Here is a 22,648-nt window from a genome sequence, read left to right as displayed (position 1 = left end):
GCAACGGGGCGATCTCTTTCGCTCGCACGCCCTCTTTATCCGATCGGTCCGTCTCGCTCGCACCGCGCGAATCAAATTCTCGCACAACTCGCGGGTCGCGGGCCGATGGCGTGTGTTTCTCGGTGCGTCCGTGTGTGAGTGCTCTGATCGAAATTTGCCGTCAAAGCGTCCTCTCTCGCTCGCCCCAACTCTAGTGGTTTCGCCGATGTAAGTAGACAGCTTCCTTCTACAGGGCACCGGGGGGTGGTGAAGGTGGTGCGCCTGTATCGTAATGCCACAGCAGATTTTGTGGCGCGTTGTTTTCGATGTTTCCCCCTTTTTATCTCCTTTTGCTTTGCTCCCGCGCGATGCTGTCGCCGTGCATTGGTATTGGTCAGGCTGGTATTGGACACGCACACATGCCAACGCCTGGTGGTGTTCTGGACGGCGGCCGTCCAAAAGTTGCCGGCCGGCGGTGGCCCACCCACTGAATTATCGAGCTCCGAGGACGCTGTTAAGGCGCGGGTGGGTGGGAAGAGGGTCAGATAGGGGGACATGGGGACTGGCGCGATCGGGATCCAAGGGCGCGTGCGCGCGCGCGATCGAGTTTGAAGGACGAGCACATTTTCGTCGCTGAGCTTTCCTATACTCTGGGTCCTTTTTCACTTTTATTAAAATGATTTATTATTAAAATGAATGATTGTATTTATTAAATTTACTTAGTTTGTCTCCTTAACTAACTATTCGTCTTTTGTTTTGTTTTTCTTTCCAGAATAAGCGTACCGTGAATTTGGAATAACAAATGTTGGATTATCAATTTTGAAGGTGCCTACGTGTTTGTGTGACCGTTTGTCTGTGTGCACTGTACAGTGCAGTGCAGCACAGAGTGTAATTTGCTCGTCAAGCCTCTCCTGGAATACCACGGTGCTCGTCCCCGCCCCCGGCGCGGTCAGGAATACCAAGGATTACCGGTAAACGGATTACAAAACCAGCGCACACCGCCGCAGCGGTGCGGTGCGGGGTGCGCGGGCGGTCGCAAATGACAAGCGCCGCGGCCATGATAAGCGGTGGTAGCGGCGGCGGCGCTGGCGGTGGAGCGATTACGGCGGCCAACGGTGGTGGAATGACAGCCCGGGCCCGCGGGGCCGGCCTCAAGGACTCGCATCGGCAGGCGGCATGCGTCATGGCGACGTCAGTGGTTGGCGTTGGAGGGAGCGGCCGAAGTACCACCCACTCCCCGTCGTCGTCGTCCGCCTCGCCGGCCCTGCCACTGACGGCGGGAACGATGATGACGACGATGATGATGATGATGCCGGACGACGCGGAGCGCAGCCGAATGCGCTCCGCCGCGAGTGCAGGCAATCGGCGGCGCGTCAAGGACTTCAACGACAGCATAACTTGCACCCTCTGCAGTGGCTACCTGATCGAGGCCACCACCATCAACGACTGTCTGCACGCATGTGAGTATTCCACTGAGGGATGGGATGTACTAATTGGGATTCCTCTGGTTGGGAAAGTAAAACGTCACGTGACGTCACGGGGCCTGTGAATCCAACACCTAAGTATTTTATCATACTTTCACATTACAGTTAATTCAATAGATTCTGATTAAATAATCATACTAGCTCCTGTAGCGTTGAATCAACCTTCTGACGACGATTAACCTTAAACATTGTTGTCAATGCTTAGCGAAGTTATTGCTGGTCGTTTAATAAATTTTCATCACAATAGTATTAGGTTGGCTGAAAAGTAATCGACGTTCTTTGCGTCAACTTCTAAACTTTATTTAAGATATTCCGGTGGTCCGATTTCCTTTCAATTCCCACCCAGTAGAACCTTCCTGGCCGGTTAAGCCACCGGTTGACCACCGGTTAAGCTACGTCACCACGCTTAAACCACGATCATTTTCACACAGTATTGTCGCATGTATCCCATTCCTCATCCCCAGTACACATCCGTTTACGAAATGGGTCGATTTCATTCCGTTTGGCCAAAATTGCGCAGATGAAAATTCGAGCCATCATGTTTTTTGCTGTAAATAGGGTGGCTCCCAAACATCGAGCTTCTTTTTGAATCCAGCTTTGCGCAAATGGCTTAAAACTGTTTGATGGTTCTTCTTTAGCTCCTAATCGATGCTCTGTCTACTAACATGCTGATCAACTTTGATTATTTCTGTGATTGTATCGACATTTTCGACAACAGGTCTGTCTGTGCGAGGTGCAACTTAAACATAAAAAATTACTGAAACGGGTTAGCGAAACCAAAACCAAAACATCACTAGCTATTAGAGTATCGACACCACAAACACCATGCACAATTTCAGTGGCCTAGCTTGAATTTTCGCCTTTATCGGACAAAAACTGTAAAATGTACCGTATTTTCTCTTCGTTAACCTCCACTGTTAACACCTTGTAACTCACAAACGAATGGAACAAACAAAAATCAATGAAAGCATTTTTGTAAGTGTAAAGTATAAGCTTCAAGACGAGCCTAAACTTAAAACTGTACGATCGATACTTCAGGAGATATCGATCACGAAAGGCATCTATCGTGAAAAACGTCCATGACTTTTTGAACAGCCTTATATTTATATTTCATTTATATTGATCGCCAAACTTTAGGAATTCTTTTAACATTATTCTCCTTAAGGCTAAGCGTACGCTGGATTTTGTAAACCCATTGTATCTGCAAAGATTGCAAGAATGTCCTGCTGCAAGGCATAAAACAACAATCCCGAAAGCGGATCCCGGTTGATGCATTGGCAATGTTTTCTGTCAACTTCCCAGTTTCCGATGAAAAAGGGATTTGATGCATCCGTTTTATAATAAATTTGCCGAAACACAAACGGAACCACTGTTAAATCACATCGCTCCAGGCCGTTAGACCTCTCTCTCTCTCTCTCTCTCTCTGTCGTAACGAGCGGACACGAATGGTCACTTTTATGATTTTGCATAACACGAAACCCGATAAGGTATTGATTTCGGTGCTGGGAACGCACACGGCTGACCCTTCTGGCCTAACCGACCCTCCGGCCCGACCCGGCTGCGAGGGTGGAAAAAGTCAATCCTTGCATAATTGATAACGGAAAAGCCGATCCGGCAAGGTCGGCCGGCCGGTGGCGAGTCGATCCTGAAAAATCGTCCATCCGTCTGGAACGGAACGGAACGGAACGAGGTTGTTGACTTTCGGTGGCTTATAAGGCGAAGTAGGAGCGTGTTTCATGCTCCGACTGGAGACGAACTTATATCACCTGGTGTGTGAATGATGGTCAATTTGATTTGTTGGGATTGTTGATTGATGAATATTGGACTGTTTTCTAGCCAAACACGGAACCGTCCATGCTTTTGGGAATTTTAAATAGAAACATTTGAAAGTTTAGTATCCTTTTGCATGAGTTCTGTAATGGAAGTTTCTTGCCTCATGTTCGGTTGATGGGCCTAGAGTTTCTTGGTAATTCGGATTAATGTATTGAGGACAAAACTGAACCTCAACCTAGCCTCGGGCAGCTTTCTTTTGATACTAGGGATACTACAGCACCTTTGTTTGCTACAATTAGGTAACGTTTTATCGTTTTCGTTAAAAAATCTGCTCAAAATATACTTTCATTCTGTCTTATTTTGCTCCGTTTCGTCTATCTAACACTGTAGTCCGAAGGCGACGTCAGCGTGCCTTGAAATCCTTGAAAGTGCCAGAACGGATGCTACACTAAATATTACTTCTTCTTCCGGTGGCATGACGAATAGGTTTACGATTCATAAAACAACCAATTTTCGACCGGCCGCTACCGTTTTTTTTGGAGGTTGGAAGTTTTATTTTCGTTGTCGAGGGTCGAGGGTAGCACTAAGCCCGGCCGTTGTCGTAAAACAAAAGTTATAAAAATGAAACCATGATTCTCGCCTCAAAACTCTCGCTCCCCCCCCCCTGAAAAACATTTCTGATGCGCTTGGTTCAGTAAGTTATCGGGAATTCAATCACGCACGAGGACGGAAGGGCGTGAAGATGTTGCGTGGGATCGGATGCAGGAACTAGCAGGAACAAGATTTCTTAATAATCGCCACGCACTGGCTAGTATTTTGGCCATAGTTGAAGCGCTAAGCATTGAGTTTCTCTTTTCCACTGTAGAATTGTTTCGCTACATTCATCTAATATAGACGGCTTAACTGCTACGAACCATCCAACAACAGGCCATAGCTAAAATTTACTACCCTGGAAATGTTTCCTAGTCCGAGGGACGCCCGAGAAACGGACGGTGCTGCTTCTTGGCTCTCGATGCCGCGATCGTTCTGTGGTTCTAAAAATGGGAGAAATAAAATGCGCGATAAATCATGCACAAGAGTGTGTGTGGGATAAGCATGAACATTGGAAGGCCCACGATGGAATCCCTGGTTTGGGTTTCCCGTAGGAAAGAATAAAAGTTTGTAAAGTGGCGAAAGATCAGGCAAAGCATGGCGAGTAGAAGAAACATACAGCCGTCTAGAAATGTTGTTTTAGATGTTTGAACTTAATAGTCAAATGTATTTACATATCTTTTTTCCTAAACCTGGCTTTTCGGAGCTAGGCGCTAGCAAATTTCGTCGCTCATTAGAGCCTTAGTTTTTCCAGTACTTCTCTTCTCCGGTGCTCAGGATCTTTTTGTCGAGTAATTAAAGAAACTTCAGAGCAGATTGAAGTGCCCAGCAGGTCTTGGGACCTCGATGTTTAAATAAATATGAGTGAGTGTGTCAAAAATTGCGACACTCTTGAGACAGAGACAACGTTGAGAGCGGCGCGCGATAAGCCATTCCGGGAATTGTTTACATGACTCGGCGCCGAATTTGTTTACTCCAAACGCCCAGCAGCCCACGATTACAGTCCCGATTCGGGATTCCGGGGCGTAGTGGTGAGCTCATCCCCCGAAGTGCGCTGGTAACAATGCTCTCTGATGATCTCATCGCACCCATTTGGACCATAAAATTATAATTATAAAAGGGACGGTCGAAAGGGTCCACACCACTGTGGCTAATTGAGCGATCATCGGTCGCCTTCCATGGCCTGGCTTTGGTCACACTCAGGCCACACTACTCAGGGTTTCATTTCCAGTAACTTCTCAAACAAAATCTTCACCCAAAAACCGCGAGACGGCGCCGCAGTGAAACGGGAACAATTCCAACAATGGAGGCCAGCAGCAACCAGCCAAACAAACCATAATTCAAATGCGGAGGTGTTAAATGTGTGTTTTCGTAGGGTTCTCCAATTTTTTTTATCGTTTGTCAACGGTTTTTTTGCGGTTGTGGTCTCGCCGGGCCGGGCCAATGTTTGCGATGCGGTGCGTGGTGTGGCGGTGATAAAATGTCGACGTCGTTATTCGATTTATTCGTCCCTTAACCGGTCCCCCGGCTAACTCCGAGCCGGACAGGCCGGCCGTCGGGATGGATGGCAGTATATGGACGAGATCCGGCCTGAGAATCGGCCGATGGGCGGATCAACGGTGGTCAGCTCGACGTTCGGCCGGTGGTGACCCGGAGCATAAAAAAAAACGGATCAAATTGCAGACCGATTTTCGATTCCCGGACATTTATCTTCTCCTCGGGGTTGTGTTGCTTATTTCCAGGGGTTTCTTTTTTTACAAAGTAAATTTGGAAAACACCGAAGGAAGACTAGGACGAAAAGACTCCCCTGTGGCAAATACACACCGGGCCGCCGCCACCGAGCACATCGACGGCGGCACAATCATATATCTTTAATAGATTTGATCTAATAAAGTGTGGCGAACAGCACCACCACCACCGGAGCTCTGGAGCTCCGATATGTGAGGGGGAAGCGCCGGTCGGTCACCACGTGGTGCTAAATCTCGGTTTTTACGACACCGGAGGGGGAAGAAAGGGCTGCGTCGTCGGTGCAGCGGCACGCGGGGTTAGCGCCCAAGAAGAAGGATGCTTCCGGGGTGCGATTCTCCCGGCCGTGGCGTGGCGGATACGACGATATGGTTTAAAGGTCGCTCACGTTCTGCCACCGCCACCTTTGACACCGCCAGCTAGAGAGAGGGCCTCTGTTTGCTCTCTCTCTCTCTCTGTCCCTCTGAGGGGTGGTTTTACCGGATAACGGTTTTGCTAGATAACGAAGGGACTAACTACGCGGAGCCCGGCGATTGGGAAGATTGGGCTACGGGGGAACGTGGTGTAATTCCTGCCTTTGCGAAGGATATCCCTCTGAACCCCGAGAGGGAGATGGTGGTGGTGGCGATATTTCATTTCAATAAGATGCCGCTTTCAGCGACCTGGTACGACCTGGGACGAGAAGGCCTCAGAAGAGCCCCGGAGCAGCTGTGGCTCGCGCTGGGTCTGGATGCTCTGGATTCTTCCACACAACCGTCCGATGTTTGATTGAAATCTTGTCACCCGTGCTTTGCGTCCTCACACACACACACACACACAGACACACACACAGGGAGTGCTCGATAACCGACTGACTCCTTCGCGCCGTGGCATGGATGTTCGATTTAGCATCCTTTTTTGGAAACTTCGTACCTTGTCCGCGTTTGAAGTGGAACCCTCGAGAAACCCTCCATGCAGAGAGAGGCAGAGACAGGGAGAAAGCGAGAGAGAGGATCACAAACGGCACGCAACGCGGAGCATGAATATTCAGCATAATGTTTGGACGACTTACCAACTTCGGGCGCGATCGGGGCCCGGGCGCCTACACGAATGTAAAACATCGTAATAATTTGTACAAACAGAAGCCGGCCCGACTCGACAGTCGTCGGGGCCTTCTTCCCCCGCGGGAAGGGCCTCCTCGCCGCGCGGATGTAGAGAAAATAAATAGGAAATTAGAATAATAGAATAATAGACGATGCCGGGACGGGGCGCGTTTGAGACGTGGAACCTCGCGGCTCATCGCATCGGCTCAAGAAATCACTCAACCGGTTGTTGTTACGCCACGCTGACTCTGCGTGTGTACGTGTGCGCTCACACCGACTTAGACACACACGTGCATAAAATCATGTTGGAGGCGCATCGGTATCGGCATACTTCGGGTATGGACCTGCGAGAGTTCCTTGGGCCCCGAGACCGCAACTTGAAGACAGAACCTTCGGAAGCTGCCAATAGTTGGACGCGACTTCGCCTTCTCGCTGGAATAGAAGCAGAAAAGAAAGTGGCAAAGTTTTCTAAGTTTTGGCGAAGGCGCACTCTCTGCACAGATACCGGCCAGGCGGCCTACATTTCCGTTTTCGGAACAACTACGCCAGCACGCCGTGTGTGTGTGAAGTTGTTCTGTTCTTCTCCGCAAGGCTCACAGTGAAAACGGGAGCAACGTGTGCCCTCGGGGTGGTCAGGCGCGATGGGAGGCTCTCTGGAGTCGGCCGAGAAAGGTGGGCGAGTAAAGCCCGTCGGGAATGTCTCCCCCCGACAGTGGCCTACTACTTTTGGTCCGACAATGTTTGCCAATAATCTAAGAATTTGCAGGAAACTTAAGAAAATTGATGAATTATTTTTCACGTCTCAGCGTATTCGGACGCCTTCATTTGCTTTCTTTTGAGTAAGACTGAAAGCTGTTTATATCCACAAAACTCTATTTTTTGTGGTTTGTTAAGTGACTAGTGAAGGTTAGTCTTGGCGTTTATATGCTAAATAAATTCCTGTAACTATTTTTTTTATTTAAATACTTTGATTCTGAGACAAACTGTAGTTCGATTAGAAACGGAATCAAGTTGCCAAAGGAGCAGCAGCACCCGTGTTAAAAAATGAGAAAGAAACGAACCAGAGACATTAGATAGTGAGAAAAAGAGCCAAACGAAGAGAAAGGTCGTATAGTTCTGCGGATACAGTCAAGAGACACACGAACCACTGGCAGCGAAAGCAACAATGACTCTCGAAAGACTCACGGGAAGCGACGGGAAACATTCCAATTTCTGGTGTTCTGGTCACTATTGTTTTTCTAATCAAGAGAACATCAAACAGAAGTCAAATAGAGAGAGAGAAAAAAAAGGAAGAGAAAGCGAGAAAACCACTCCCGGACTAATGACGTTCGAAAGGGACACAACCACCGCTTGGTAGATGAAGGAACGAACCGGAATCATTTTCCCTTCCGTGCCGTGCTCTCTGTTGTGATCCGTTGTGGCCCCGCACCACTCCATCCCCCCACCCCCCTCCCGTGCCACACCGTGTCTCTGCACCGGCTCCTCACCGTTCCACCTGTCACCGGAACCGGCCGGCCGGCCGGCGGCAATCTAGGGGTGAATATAAATGAGAAGGAAAATGATGTGTTCCGTCGTCATCCCCTCGGTCTTCTGTCACACACACACGGGCACACAGGCACTCTGTTGTCTCTCTCTGCTGGCCGGGAGACCCCGTTTTCCCGCTCTCACCCGAGGAGAAGAAAACTCGCACTGCGGCGCTCGGTGTTGTCGTGAAAAACACAACACGAAAATAGTGGAAAACAAAACACAAATTGAAGAACCGTTCCGTTCAGGAGAGTTCCGTAGATTTTGTGTCTTTTTTGGGCTCTTGTTTTGGGTGTGTGTTTTGGTTTGTTTTTGACTGTCTCTCCTTGGGCCTTGAGTCCTTTGCTCTGGTTCCGGTATTTTCCGTTCCACTCGTGCAACGTGGCCCTTCTTATCAGCTTCTCCGGTTTTTTGTTTCTGCCTCCTTTTTGCTGCCTTTGCCACACTTCACTTGCGCTCGTCTCTGGTTCGCGTCTAACGCGCGCCACTTTCCGGTGTTCAGCCGCGGCTTCTGGGCATTCTTTGGCGTTTTCTTCCCGGGGCCCATCCCGGGGCCGGACGGAAACTGCTTGGTCAGCGCAAGAACCGAAGAACCGCCGTTAGACACGGCGGCTTGTCTAATGCTCGTTTCTGTTCTGCTTCTTCTTGCGGGTCCCGTGTTTCTCGTCGGGGTCGAGCGTCTCGGGTTGCGCGTCAAGCGAATTTTTTTCTCGCGGTGGCGCTCTATTATGTTGTCTGTCGATGCATGTCACTGTGGCTCAACCGGTCCACTCGGGAACACACTTCCGTGTGGTCGTTTCAACATTTGAAGCTCACCAAAGTGCCCATCCACACGAAGAGCTGTTCAGGGTGCGTGTCTGGAATGTATGGACCTCTCAATTGTTTTGTGGGTTGTGTCAGCATAGAAGCTATTGCTCCTTCACTATACCAATGCAATCGCACATTTTATTGGTTCACAAACGGGAACGCGCGCTCAAATGAAGATGAGCTGTTCGAGAACTTGTTATGCTCTGCGCCCCCTTTTATGCTCGATTTCGCACTTCGCGCCTCGGCATCGGCAACGGATTGAAACGCCAACGTTGATCGAAATGGCAATGGCACACGAATGTTGCCTTCTTCATCTAATTTAAACAAATTTATGGCGCGCTTCTCGCGGATCGCGCGCCTTTCGATGCGCGCAATATTCGAACACACTCCTTTTCCGTACGGTGCTGGCCGACGACCGACACCGATCTCCTCAAACGTGCCAAATGTTGGCCTTTTTTTCGGTAGATTAAGTGGCATCTGCTCGATGCGCCGTGTCTTCGGTTCGTTCATCGGCCGAGAAATTATGACCGATTAATGTAAACAATTTGAAGTACGAGAGAGAGATGTGTGTGTTTGCCATATCTTTCGCCGCTCCGTGCATGTTCCGAAACAGCGTCTGACGGCGTGACTCTCATGGGAATTCACATGTTCCGGATGGGGGAGACGACGGAGCGGATTCGAAATATTTTACAATTTATTAGGGCCATCCGAAAAACGTAGCCACCAAACGGGGAAGGATGTTGCAGAAAGTGTGTAGAAGCGTCCTGGACCAATCAAAGAATCGGTTCGCGAACCGATGGTCGATTGGGCAATTGGGAATCTGACTGATATTGTGAATAGCCGAATTGAAGAATTAGTTGAAATTTTCGAGTATGGAAAAGATTCAGAAGAGTAACGAATTCCGGATGTTTTTGCCCTGAATTTTATTCCACGGCTCAGCTCAGCTGGCGAAGACATTGTACATAAACCCGCAATCTACGAAGTACGGATCTGTTCCAATTTGTTTCCGTCCATTGCCATTGCCTCTTAGTCCATCTTGTGATGTTGGTGAGCGCAGTTCCAAGAGAACACCAAGCTTCTGAGCTCTGCTGGCACATAAGAAACTTTAATTGTATGCCGCTCGGAAATTTGCAACCAATTTCAATTAAAAGCAGAGCCAGAGTAAAGTTTTTCTCCATTACCACCGTGTCGGCCGGCCGCGGCCACCGGCAAGAAACTTTCCCAGCATGCGTGAAAGTTCTCGCCAGCAACAACGGTGCTTCTCTCCGTTGTTCGCGCCGAGAGTTCCACTCCGAGGTCCCTATTGCTTTCCGAGGCCGCCGGGTAAATGATGCTATCGGCGACCTTTCCGTTGTTTCTGCTCTCTGCTTTATGTTTTCGTTTTTCCGCTTCCAACTGCCATCATTGTGTGGTGCGCCCAGCCAGCTTTGTGGGTTTGTGACCTTTCGTGTGGGTGTGTGTGTGTCCGGAACTGGCGAGACGCCCAAAGAAGCATGTGCATATAATGTTACTTGCGCGGTGTGGATTAAATGCTTAAACGGTTGAATGTCCCACGGGAGAGCGAGAGAAGCCCACAGAATGTTACGGGTTAGCGTTTTTTAGCGTCGTTTGTTGTCCGCCATAGCAAATATGGAGTGGAGACCGGAAGTGCTCCTCGCTCCACCCCGTCTAGGCTTAATGAGAGAATAATTTCGCCATTTTTGTGGGACAAAAGTCGTCGGAAGCCGTGGGCAACCAACCGCGCCGCCACGTTGTTTGAAGCAGGTTGCCAACTGCGATTTCTTGTTAAAGTGGCCGACGTGGAATCCCGGGAGTTAGCCAGAGGTACGGACACCACGGAAGTTGCAGTGATTTGGATTAGTGTCAGCACGGAACTTTCACGAACTCTCTAATCGGAGCATGTGCGCTGGATACATGATGTTTCTTGCCGTCGCGCGTCGCGACGGCCAATCCCCAAGAGTTCCTGCCGGGGAAACTCTTCAGAAGTTTTTCCATCTCCACTGGAGTTCTTCGCCATCCAGGCGAATCCGGGGCGTCAGCTCTCTCTCTCTCCTTCGTGAAAGGGTCCAAGGGGGACAGCCGGGAAAAAACAAGAACCAACTCCACCACGACACCGTCGAGCGATACCTTTCGCCCTGCGGTGTTTCGCCCTATGATCTCATGATCTCGGAACGGAACACCGGAACCAACCGGCCAGCCACGCCAACCCACGCCACGCGGACCGAGCCAGCAGACCCGATGATTATGTCCGGGCTGGAGTTGTTAATCTTCTTGCTTTTGCCCGAGTTTTCTGGCAGTGTTCTCTCGCTCTCTCTCCCTGTGTCGTTCACCGCGGTGCGTTCCGCGGGGAAATAAAGTTGAGCGCCTCCGTTTTGGCTCCAGGGCTTTGGTTCGCTTTTTTGACAGTTTTTCTGTGTGTTCTGGCGCTTCTCCGGTGGTGGTCTGGACGGTCGAGAAAGATGAAAATCCATGAGAAGGTGATGAGATGCTGGACTGTGATGAAGGGAACCGATGCGGGGTGTGTGTGTGGCACGTTACGGTTAACTTCCTACGCTCCAGCGGAGCCGGGGTGAGCTTTTCTTCCGAAGGGCCAGTAAATCGTGCAGCTCGACTCAACCCGACCGACCGACCGTCATCATCTGAGATCAAAACAAACTCGACCAGAAAGGGTCATAATCAGTATGTGGCTCGGCGTGCTTCAGTGGCTCCGAGTTCTCTAGGTTCAGGCTTCGCAGGACGGTGTCGGAAAACAAAGTCCATAATTCGGAAGCTGAAGTAGCAGCCGGGGAGCAAGCAAAACATATATTGATTAGATACACCAAATCTGCCTACGGAGTAGTATGTTGCTCGAAGCCGGCAACAAATCGAGGCAAGGACGCCCAAATACGGGCTTTTAAATTATTAATTAAGATAACTTTAACGTTAGACTTCCAGAAGTCACCGGCAAAATGGAATCGAATGAATTTAATAAAGATAAGAGACATGGTCGGTCCCCGCCGAAGGCCTACGAAACGGGGAGGGAGCATAAATAGACACACGACGCTGATGGATCCGGCGCCGCGCGGGATTTGAAGACCCGATAAAAAAGGGGCCCCATCAATGAAAATAAAGTCCGCGAGAAGAAAATAAAAGCCTTCGCACCATCAGCATCATCGATCTCTCGCTCTCTCTCGCGGTGCCACTAAAGCCCAGTCACAGGAACCTCCTGGTCTCACGTCGGACTCGCGTCGGGTCGCGGTTTAATAGAGAAAAAACCCACGCGAAGCGCGGACAAGCGAATGACGGCTGAAGCTCACGCTAAGCGGGCTGCTCGGCAAAGCCTAAGCCAAAAGAACACGACCTAATAGCGATTGACGCCCCAGCACGGGTCGTCGTCGTGTTGGCTGTGATTATTATCACACTTTCACACTTCCAATCACCGGTGACAGAAGCGGCAACGACAGCGTGGCCCGTCGATAAGGTCCCGACGGTGAATTGCTATTGGTTCCCTCGGCGGTGTATGACGTGGCGATGGTTGCTGTGATTGAGCCGAGTTCGTAACTGTCACAACAAAGGGACAGAGAGACCAGACAGAGCGCGGCAAAGGTGATGATTGACTGTCACTGCGGGCCGATCGACGACGACGGCGAGCATAGATCGTCGTCGTCGTCCTCCGCGGGATGATAAATGGACCGCGACCGCCGGTGGTGACATCGTCAGGTACCGAGGACACCTAGTGATTGGTGATTTCGATTAGAATTTACTATTTTCTTTGCGCTCTTCGGGGATTTTTTCCCGTATTTTGAATACGTTGAGGGTCAGGTTGAGTTGAGCAGTAACGACTATTAGTCACTGTCTTTTTATCACTTCACAGTGAACTCTGTGTGTTTTTCAGTGTTTTTATCTACCACGCTTGTAGTGGACGAGCTACAGCGATAAGTTTGTGCCAGATGTAGAACTAACTAAAACATGTTTGTTTTTAATTAATGGGAAAACATTCTGCGTAGTTTAAAAAGCATTGATAGACACTTCAGCACCACTTCTACATCTCTCTGAACAAGTGTTAAATCTTCCATTACATGTTGGCTTTTAATGGGTCTTCCTTCTATTGGACGGTAATTTATTGACTGACAGCCGTTACAGCACAGCTGCAGTGGTTTGATTATTTGTGTGTGTTTTATTTCTGTTTTTAGTTGTCTTCTGTGCCTTTGCTATGATGTTTTATAGTAGGTTGTTGCATAGTTTTGTCATCTAGTTTTTATTTAATTTAAATTTAATCACGTTTCGTTCCGTTCAATCTGGCAACAAACGTTCCGACGAAGATGCCTCGCAGCTCGTCGACTCGTCTAGTCTGTGTCTGTCTGTCGGTCTGGTGATTGCTTTAAATTGAATCTCGATCTAAACACTTAACATCGAAATCACACAAGGGATTCTGGCCGCCTCGAACAACTCTGCGAGCACGAACCCCGCACGCAGCATCGCAGTGGATAATCGGTTCAAACTTCTTTCTTCTCACGCTTTTCGTTCCAGTTTGCCGGTCGTGCATCGTGCAATACCTCGACACCAACAAGTACTGTCCCAGATGCAAGTCCTACAACAGCAAGCCCATTACGGTCGCCAGCTTGAGGTAATTATTGGTCCCCAGAGAGAGAGAGACAGCTTAGTAGTTGTGGGTCGGCTATGTTTTTTCCCATTTTCTTTCCTTCCAAACCACTTCGCATCGCCCATGTTTTCCAATTGCCCTGCATGGTTCTGCGTGTTCTTATTTTACATTTTTCCGCGCAGATCACAGGTTGTCAAAACAGTGACGAATTATCATTGGGAAGTGCACAGAAGGCACCCGAAGCCCGTGCTGTGGCCGCTGCAACATTGCATTGGCCCCGAAACGAAGCACTCATAGTTCGCTCGCTTGTACGCTTAAAGTGTTGCTTTCTTCGTTTTCTTGTTTCGATTTTGCCGTTGTTGTGGGGTGGCCGCGACCGCGTCTAACGGAACGGGCTATGTTGGCGCAGAGGGGCCCACCCTGGGCGCAAACGCGCGCCCATTGGGGGCGGTGTAATCGTGTGTAACGCCGTTATGCTGGTCTGCGAAAGGAAAACGGTCGTACCGTTCGCTTTCTGCCGCGGTGCCGCGCTTCGGGCTTCTGGCTACATTCCATTGGCGTGGTTTACGACTTCGGGGTGGCTTTCGTTTTTTCCCACACCGACACCGACTTCATACACCGTTCCTTCCGTTCGGTCTGCTACTTTTTCCACACTCCGTTGCTAGCCTTTATGTTTACGAAAGCGGTTTAATGTTTATTTAATAACGCTGACCACCCTTGTTCACCGCCCCCCGACAGGCCCGATCGGACGCTGCGAGCATTGGTCTACAAGATGGTGCCCGGTTTGCACAAATCGGAAATCCAAAGAACTATCCAATTCTACTCGGAAAGGCAGAGCAGCAACGCCCAAGCGCTGGATGATCAGCTGCAGCCCTGCAGTCTGCTGGACGATCAAAACTTCTACTCACCCGACGAACCGATCAGGTAAGTTCCGTTCCGGTCCGGGCCGGGGACCTCTTCCAGAGGCTAGGCACATCGATTGATTTGTGTCTATATTGTGTTCCGTTTTGCTCTTTCCCGGCCACAGTTTATCGCTCGAGTACCTCTACGACACGCTGCCGGAGACGCAGCAGGGTGTGACGACGAAGGAGTCGAAGCTTCCCGTGACCTATCTGCAGTGCCCGGCCGCGGTCACGGTTCACCATCTGTATAAGTTCATTCTGACCAAGAACGGGCTGCTGGTCGGTTCGGACAACATCCGCGTCGAGATCATCTACGAGGACGAGATCCTGCCGCACAACTTCACGCTGATGGATGTGGCCTATTGCTTCGACTACAAGCGGGTAAGTTTCTTGTCATCTTGAAACAATATCCTTACTTGAAATGATCATAAGTTTATACGATGTTGACTAAAGATTGGGAAGAATGGGCAAAGAAAATGTTGGAGTATTTTTAAGAGTGATCAAGGAGAAGTGAAGTAAAAGCCAAGCAAAGTTGCAAAACACCTTAAGCATAATGATTCTTCCGTTCAACCAAGTGTTGAAACTCAACCACGGATAGTTTCGATAGTGAAGAGGGCAAAAGCTGCAAAACGAACGTTCGTTGCTATCGAAATAGTCTCATAATGCATCAAACGAAAGTAGAAAATATGAAAAAATTAGCAAAACCTATTACGAATGCGATAAAAGTTAGTTTGGAATCCAATTTTCGCAGCGAGCATTCGGAGTGGCTTCAGCAACTCCGCAGAGGGCACGAATTTAATATTCTGCGCTGTTCTTTTCGCCGTCAATGTTTCGTTTTCAGTTCGTGCAGGTTCGGGGGTCGTCTAATCATTTGAATGCTCGAAGGAGGAACATGCGAAAGGAAACCTAGTTAAGTTGGTAGTGGAGACACACGGCAGTCGCGTTCTAAAATGGGTGCCTAGTGGCAAGAAGAGAATTGGAAAACTTCCTTCCGTACCGCGATAACGCTACTCTGTCTATAGAAACGAAGCGTGGAAAATCGAATTGCTGATGGCGCACCGATGTTCCGAATATTCTGTTCTGCCTTGTGAACCCTTTTGCGACTCATTTGCGTTATTTTAATTCGCGGCGCGTTAGCTTGGTTAGTACTCAGTTTTGGAAACCTCCCGAAACTGTAAAACATTGCACGAGCACCGAAAAAACCGGGGCCGATTCCGGTGAACCCTAAAGTAAACGAAGGGAATAAATACCGCGTTTGCCGTGCTCTATCCCAATGCCGTTGCCCACCGAGGGCTCACGACGACGACGACGACGACGACGAGGGATGTTTTGTGCCGAGCTTCTTCACGGGCCGCCCCTTACGCGTGTGTCTGTGTGTGTGTTGATGTACGACGGTGCAAGGAATCTGCGACCGAGAGAGAAATCGGCGATTCTTCGCGAACCCGTTTGGCTCAGAATTCCACTGTCCTTGGCTGTGGCGGCGGCCCTCCGAAAGGGCCGCATCCTCAGCGGCGGACAGCTGAACGGATGGATGGGCGAGCGGGAGATAGGTGTGAAGGCGAGAGAAATCTCGAGGGCAGCGGGCCCCTCGGGACGGACGGTCTTGGGCAGGATTTTCAAGTGGCCACTTCACCGCTAGGGCTAGGCTGGGTAAAAGCGAGGCAGAGAGCGTGAGTGAGAGAGAGAGAGAGCGAGAGAGGTGGAAAACGCCAGCGGAAGGTGCCCTGCCGGGATGACGGGAACTTTCCGAGCTCAATACAGTGATTTTCCAATTTTTGTAGCGTCCTGTGGCTGGAAATGAATCCAAATAGGATGGTGGCTTGCCGTACAAATTAGGTGCCCAGCACTCGAAAGCCCCCCGGGCTAATTGGTTTCATCCGATTACTGCGTGTCACTCTCTAAATGATGGTTGAAGCAGTTATTCCAAAAAAACAAGAAGGACTAGATGTTCGATGTTTTGAATTAGCTTGCGTAAAAGGAACTAAACTAACTGCTTTTGTACACACCTCTTTGCGAAATCGTTTCGACAAAAAACGAGCTCCACTGTCCGGTGGAATGAAGACACAGCGCGGCGTGCGCGGGCGCCAAGTGAGAGGACACGTACCGTTTCTCGCACATCGCGGAAACATCGTGGAAAGCGCGGCGAAACGAAAATAATTAATAGTAATTATGCTGAGCGATTGCTGAGCGATAAACTCTCGACGAGCTGAGGAGGTTCGGAGCCGCTTCCTTGGCCGTGCCGTGGCCAGCCTGCCGAGAGAGAGAGAGCGAGAGGGGATTCGTGATTTTATGCTGCTACCAGTGCCACTTGCCAGTGTTCTGTTCTGGCCGAGAACGATGCGAGAACTGTAATAATGACCACGATGATGATGATGAAGATGATGATGATGATGATGATGATGGCAACTGTTGATGACGCGATGGAGCCAAAAATTGGATGATTTTTGCTCATTGAATTACGCAATCTGGTGTTGCCTCCGAGAAAATATTGTCCCGCGTCCTCGTGACGGCCATCTACGCGAAAGCATCCCATCTCAGCCCACCTTGCCGCTGTCACCGGTCACCGTTTGGGGACAAGGACATCGAGATACGACAGCCTTGGGGGGCACTCCACACACCCGCAAGGGAGCTACTCTCTCCGCCGATGCCATCATTCGCCGGCAACAACCGGTCCAATGGGCAGTCGGCTGGTGGGCCGTCGGACGGGATCAAGATTGAAATGTCAGAAGTTTGCCATGGCAGCGACGTGGAGGTGTCGTCGTGGTGGTGGTGTGTGTAGTTGTGGCGTTGGTCGGCGGAAGGTCGAGAAATCTGATACAGATCATAACGTCGGGGCCGTGTCGGGGAGGGTGATGGACTAGAAAGATGTGCGATCGGAGCAAATTGAGCTGTGTGTGTCGCGCGTCCCGAGGTGTTTACCATAATTAAAGTGCATTAATTTTCTGAGCACACCAGTGTGGGCAAGTGGTGCGGGGATGCCCTTTTCTCATAGGTCCTTCTCCGCCTATCGATTACTACTATCGGTTCCAGGGCATTGGCTCACATGTTCCCATACATCCCTTTCAAGAGATCATGTTTTGCTCGGCTAATCGAAGTAAAGTGGTACACGCCTGCCAACTGTAAACGTTTCGGATTTCTAAATGGAAGCTCACTACACTCACTTCGTTTATGCTTAATTATTTAGGGTTGTGATGCTCATAGAAGCTCGCAGCAGAATATTTGAAAAGATTTCCAACTGCCTTTCTATCCTCATCCAGTTTGAAGGAAATCATTTAATGGAGATGTATTTGGCCTTTTAGCCCAAATGAAATCCCAATCCCAAATGAAGCCCAATCTACAAAGCGTAGAACAAATCGGGAGTTCTTTTTCTTAAGTCAAGATGAAATCGTACTGTAAACGACAGTTGGAGCATAGGAATTCATACGGCAATTTTGGAGCGTCAATATCGTTAGTTAACAAAACCTGTGTTGTCTATAACTTGCCAGTCAAGTCCTTTTATAGACGATCTCGTGAATTTCGTTGAATAATTTGGGGCGTCTAATATTGCTTAAATGTTTGGAAGTGGACCTCCAAATAACTGAAGATTCTTGTTTAGTGACGGGAACTTTTGCAATGTTTAATTTTATTCGGGGCTTAGCAAATTCTATAATCATCGGCAATAGATGAGTTGAGACAGTGCCAAAGACAGGCCATTGAGACGCACTAAAATCAGTATACACTACGATCGAGTTTGCGAGGCTTTGCGGGCCATCAAACAGTGAGTTACGTATCCTAACTCTAATGGTCCTGTTTGTCAAATATGAGACCAGTTTGCTAATTATAATCTACAAAGCAATCCGCCTAAGAAGCAACCCACCAGGACACAGACATTCCCTGAACTTTGTAGGTCTGTTGTTCTCTTGTTTGCCTTAGAAGTTTCAGTAAACAATCGGAGTACGATTGATGAAGTCTAATCGTTGCATGATCAATTAATAATTTGCCTTTTTAAAACGCCGTTATGTGTTTACAAAAGAAGACAAGTGCCTTTCCGTTCTACAAACGTCACAGTATTTTTGTAAAGATCTATTTGTAAGAGATCAAGAAAGCGCCTCTTCGCAAAACCATTCGCTCAAGGATTCTGCTCTATTCGGGGCTCATCTGTAAACTCAGACCAGTGAACCGTTTATCCGCTCATCGACATTTTAGTTAAACAATAGCAGTTACACCTTTTGTAATTTGGTGTAGCATTAAAACGGCTCGTTGAAGTGTTCTTTAATAACTAATCTAACTAAAAAAGCATCGAATTGTTGGTACATTAAATCCTTGTTTTGAGTAAGAGTTTTGATCGAAATGTTTCATCATACACCACCACCGAACGAATCCTTAACCGCATTGTTTTTTCTTCCTTTTTTCTATGACTGACCCCCTGACAGGTTGCACCGATGCGCTTCTTCTATCGCATCCTGATCCACTCGAGCGCGAAACCGCCCCAAACGGCCGCCGCTCACCGGAGCGTCGAGGGACAGGACAAAAGCAACAGCACCGGAACAGGCACCAGAGGCGGTGGCGGAGGCTCAGCGGCCGCCCAGCCAGCGGCAGCCCCCGGTAGCACCACAGCCGCCACACGGTCCGACAGTGGCCAACGGGGTGGCACCGGTGCCAAGGATGGCGGAGCCCACAGCCCTGGCAAAGCCGGAACGACCGGAGCGGCCACCACCGCGAAGGAGCTCACCACCAGCGGTGGCAACAAGGAGAACACCATCACCAACGGGACCCACGCCATGCCGCCACCGCCACCGGGAAGTAACGTCAGCGTCGGCGGGACCGAGAAGCCGGCGGCCATCCCACCGTCGGCGGTCACTCCACACACCCCCGGCACCACCCGAAAAGACCGGGTTACCGATGCGGAGAAGAAAACGGCCACCAAATCGTCGGCGGCGGCATCCACGGCTGGCACTGGGGCCGCCGGCGGCGGTCTAAAGATGGTGCTGGTGGCGAAAGGCAAGAACCCGCCGGAGGTGAAGAAGATTCCGCCGCCGTTGAAGGTGCTACAGCAGCAACCCCCAGCAGCAGCCGCCGTGACCGAGGCAAAGGATACGCCATCGGCGGCGCCCGGCGTCGGGGTTAAAATGGAGGTCGCTGCGTCCAAGGCGGCTCCGGTCGGGAAGCGGTCGCCACCGTCCGGCAGCGAACTGAAGTGTTACGTCAACCTCAAGAAGCAAACGATCGTGGGCGTCCAGGAGGTTCCGCGGCTGAAGATTGAAGTGCCGCGGCTCAAGACGAAAGTGAGCGGCGGAAGCCCGCCCAGTAGCAGCAGCTCGTCGGCCGCCACCTCGCCGTCGTCGTCGGCCGCATCCTCCTCGACCGGCAAGAGCCCGGTGTGGCCGATGGGCAAGGAGGAGTACGCCAAGACGATCGGCTTGAAGCCGGTGTACGCCGGGGCGTGCGAGGAAGCGACCCAGGCTTCCTCCCGACGCCACAAGGACGAGCGGCAGGAGTGGACGATCGATGGGGAAGGCTCACACCGGAAGCGCAAGAAGGGTAAACACTCGAAGGAAGCGAGCGGCAAGCGGCGTAAGCTGCACGCGGAAATCTCCTCGCAGCAGGACGCCAGCCTCAAGATGAAGGTGAAGCTGACGGAGAAGCCGCCGAAGCACGAGCGGCTCCGCTCGACCGGCCACGAGGACGAATCGACGCCCGCGGCGTCGCCACCGTCCGTCACGTCCGCCAAACCTCCAAAGTCACCGAAGCCACCGAAGTCTCCCAAGTCTCCCAAATCAGCGGCGGCACCGTCGGACCGCACCGCGTCTCCGCCGAGACCCGTGGCAGTAGCTCCGTCCGCCACTCCACAGGTTGTGGCGGCTCCTCCTCCTAAGGTGATTGACATCACGAAAGACGACGATGACGTGAAGTTTGTCAACGAGCAGCCGCCGACCGTCGTCGCTCCGGTGGTAGCGCCACCACCTCCGGTGGCCACCGGCGCGACGAAGGAGAAGCTGGCGGACATGCGCGCCATCCGCCACAAACCGATGGTCTACATTCCCAACCTGGACCGCAGTCTGTCGGCGGACAGTGCCAGCGGGGCGTTCAACTCGCTCCTCGAAAGTGTCCAGGCGAAGACTGGTCCTCCTCGGTCGGCGCCGTCGACGCCGTCGACGCCGGCCCCTTCGCCACTGAAACCGACGCCGGCGCTGATTGTGGCGGCGGGTGGCGGCAACCTGGTGGCCAAGTCTGCGCCCCGCACGCCGATCCTGTCGCCGCGTACCATGCAGTCGTATCCACCGCTAGCTTATCCACTGACCACCAGCAGTCCAGCTGCCCCGGTCGTCATGTCGTCGAATCCGGTGACCGGCGGCATCCGGACGATGGCACCGTCGATTAAGCGTCCGTCGGTGGTGGGCAGTGACGCGGCTTCCGGTGGCACCCAACCGCCCAAGGTGGCGCGCATGGAGCCACCTTCGCTGGTGTCCCCGTTGCTGCTGCCCAAAAAGACGGCCGGCCCCATCCAGGCGCCGATGTTCAACTTCGCGAAGGGCGCGAACCGAGCGAAGGCCCAGCAGGCACAGCAGCAGGCGGCTGGCCTAGTGGCGGCTGGGCAGCAGCCTCCGACCACCACCTCCGACCTGGTCCCGTACCGGTCGTCCATCAGCTCGACCTACACGACGAAGGAACCTGGGCTAGGACCGATCAAGAAGCCGATCCCGAACCTGCTTCTGCCACCGTCGTCCATCAGCGTGACCAAGATGTCCGACATGGTGACGTCATCGTCGTCCGCGAGTGTCGACAGTCGGCCGGCGCTTGAGATCGTCCGCATTCCCTCGACCGCTCCGGTGGCCGATAAACCTTCGCTGGCTCCGTTTACCACCACCAGTACCAGCAGCACCACATCGTCACCAGCTGGTCCGAAGACTACGCGGCCGCCACCGGCGACCATTCCGCTGATCAAGATCAAGAAGCCGGCAGCTGCGGCGGCGGGCGAAAGCACGATCGGTGCCCCGCCCGGGATGACGCCCATCACGCCGGGTATGCTGCAGAAGATTGCGGCCCGTTCGCAGTCGGACTCGGGTGGCCCCGCCACCAACGTGCTCGATCTGTCCGGAAACGCCCGACGACGCCCTGCGCCGACGGCCGCAGAAGAAGTGATCATCTTGGAGCACCTCCGCCAACAGAGCGCACAGAAAAAGGGGCTCGAGTTTAGTCCCCGGCGCATCGAAGGCCGCCGGAACAGCATCCCGGGGTTGAAGTTACCGCCTGAGATGATCGGCTTTCCGGTTCCGTCGCCGCCATCGGGTCAGAAAACGCTCGCCCCGCTGCCGAAGCTGACGGAGATCAACCGCAACCGGAACCTGGCCGTCCGGCAGCCGAACGCTTCGATCCGCAACATTCCCAACCCGTCGGCGCTCGCGTTCCGGGGCGCTCAGTCGTCGTCCGGAAGCGGAACGCTCACGCTGACCGCTCCGCCGTCCTCCGGTATGCTGATATCGGCCACGACGTCGTCCGGTTCGCTGGGCAGCGCTCCGACGGCCAACGGCAACTCGCTCAGCAATGGCGCTTCCAAGCCGGGCGATAGCACCCCGAACGGACACTCGCGGCCAGCGAATGGTAAGCCACCGACCATGAACGGTGGAGCGGCACCCAGCAACAACAACAACAGCAACAAGCATGCCAACGCCAACACCGCTGCTGTTACGTCACCACTGGGAGGAAAGAAGACGATCGAGAAGGTGGCCGCCGTTCTGAAGGCGGCCGCGGCCACGGGCGATACGACGACGGGTGGTGGCCGTCCAGGTCCAGTATCATCCCAGGCCGCCTCCAGAGGTAGCTCCACCAGCTCAACGACCTCGTCCTCGGCGCTCGATGGCAAGAAGCCAACTTCCACGTCGGCGAGCGCTGCGACCGTTAGCTCCTCAACGCCTACTACAAACGGAGTCGGGAGCAGCACCAACGTTACCAGCGGTACTTCCGGCGGCAGCATCTCGAGCGTTACCAACACGAACGGCAAGGCGGTGGCAAGTATCATCAACGTTGGCTAGGCTCCGGTTGCCGGAAGAGTTGCGAGAAAGAGAAGAATCTTTGAAACTTTGCGAAGAATCCCCAGCATACGTAGTCTATACGCAGTTTGCAGTTTTCCTTCCGTAGTTGTTGGCCACTGCGCGAGTTCGTCTTGGGCTAGTTTTGGACTTGAAGATAACTTCCGTC

The 22,648-nt window shown here is 51.6% G+C and overlaps 1 protein-coding gene across 1 annotated transcript; it reads left to right on the top strand.

The window, feature by feature from the left end:
- The first annotated feature begins 1,018 nt into the window (after window positions 1-1,018).
- On the top strand, window positions 1,019-22,542 carry LOC128266946 (protein suppressor 2 of zeste). Its single transcript, XM_053003736.1, has 5 exons — window positions 1,019-1,439; window positions 13,496-13,592; window positions 14,307-14,492; window positions 14,596-14,851; window positions 18,883-22,542. Exons 1-5 carry the CDS (start codon window positions 1,019-1,021, stop codon window positions 22,480-22,482), a joined length of 4,560 nt encoding a protein of 1,519 aa, XP_052859696.1. The 3' UTR covers window positions 22,483-22,542.
- The last annotated feature ends 106 nt before the right edge of the window (window positions 22,543-22,648 follow it).

This window comes from Anopheles cruzii, chromosome 2, assembly GCF_943734635.1.
Source record: "Anopheles cruzii chromosome 2, idAnoCruzAS_RS32_06, whole genome shotgun sequence".
Lineage (NCBI taxonomy): Eukaryota > Metazoa > Arthropoda > Insecta > Diptera > Culicidae > Anopheles > Anopheles cruzii.
The sequence above is the reverse complement of the archived record's forward strand: the minus strand, read 5'-3'. Positions and strand labels throughout refer to the sequence as shown.

Excerpts from the sequence above, each read along its gene's own strand:
- LOC128266946 (XM_053003736.1), top strand. The coding sequence starts at position 1,019 with ATGACAAGCGCCGCGGCCATGATAAGCGGTGGTAGCGGCGGCGGCGCT. Across the intron at positions 13,593-14,306 it reads ATTACGGTCGCCAGCTTGAG|GCCCGATCGGACGCTGCGAG; the intron begins GTAATTATTGGT and ends GCCCCCCGACAG. Across the intron at positions 14,493-14,595 it reads TCACCCGACGAACCGATCAG|TTTATCGCTCGAGTACCTCT; the intron begins GTAAGTTCCGTT and ends TCCCGGCCACAG.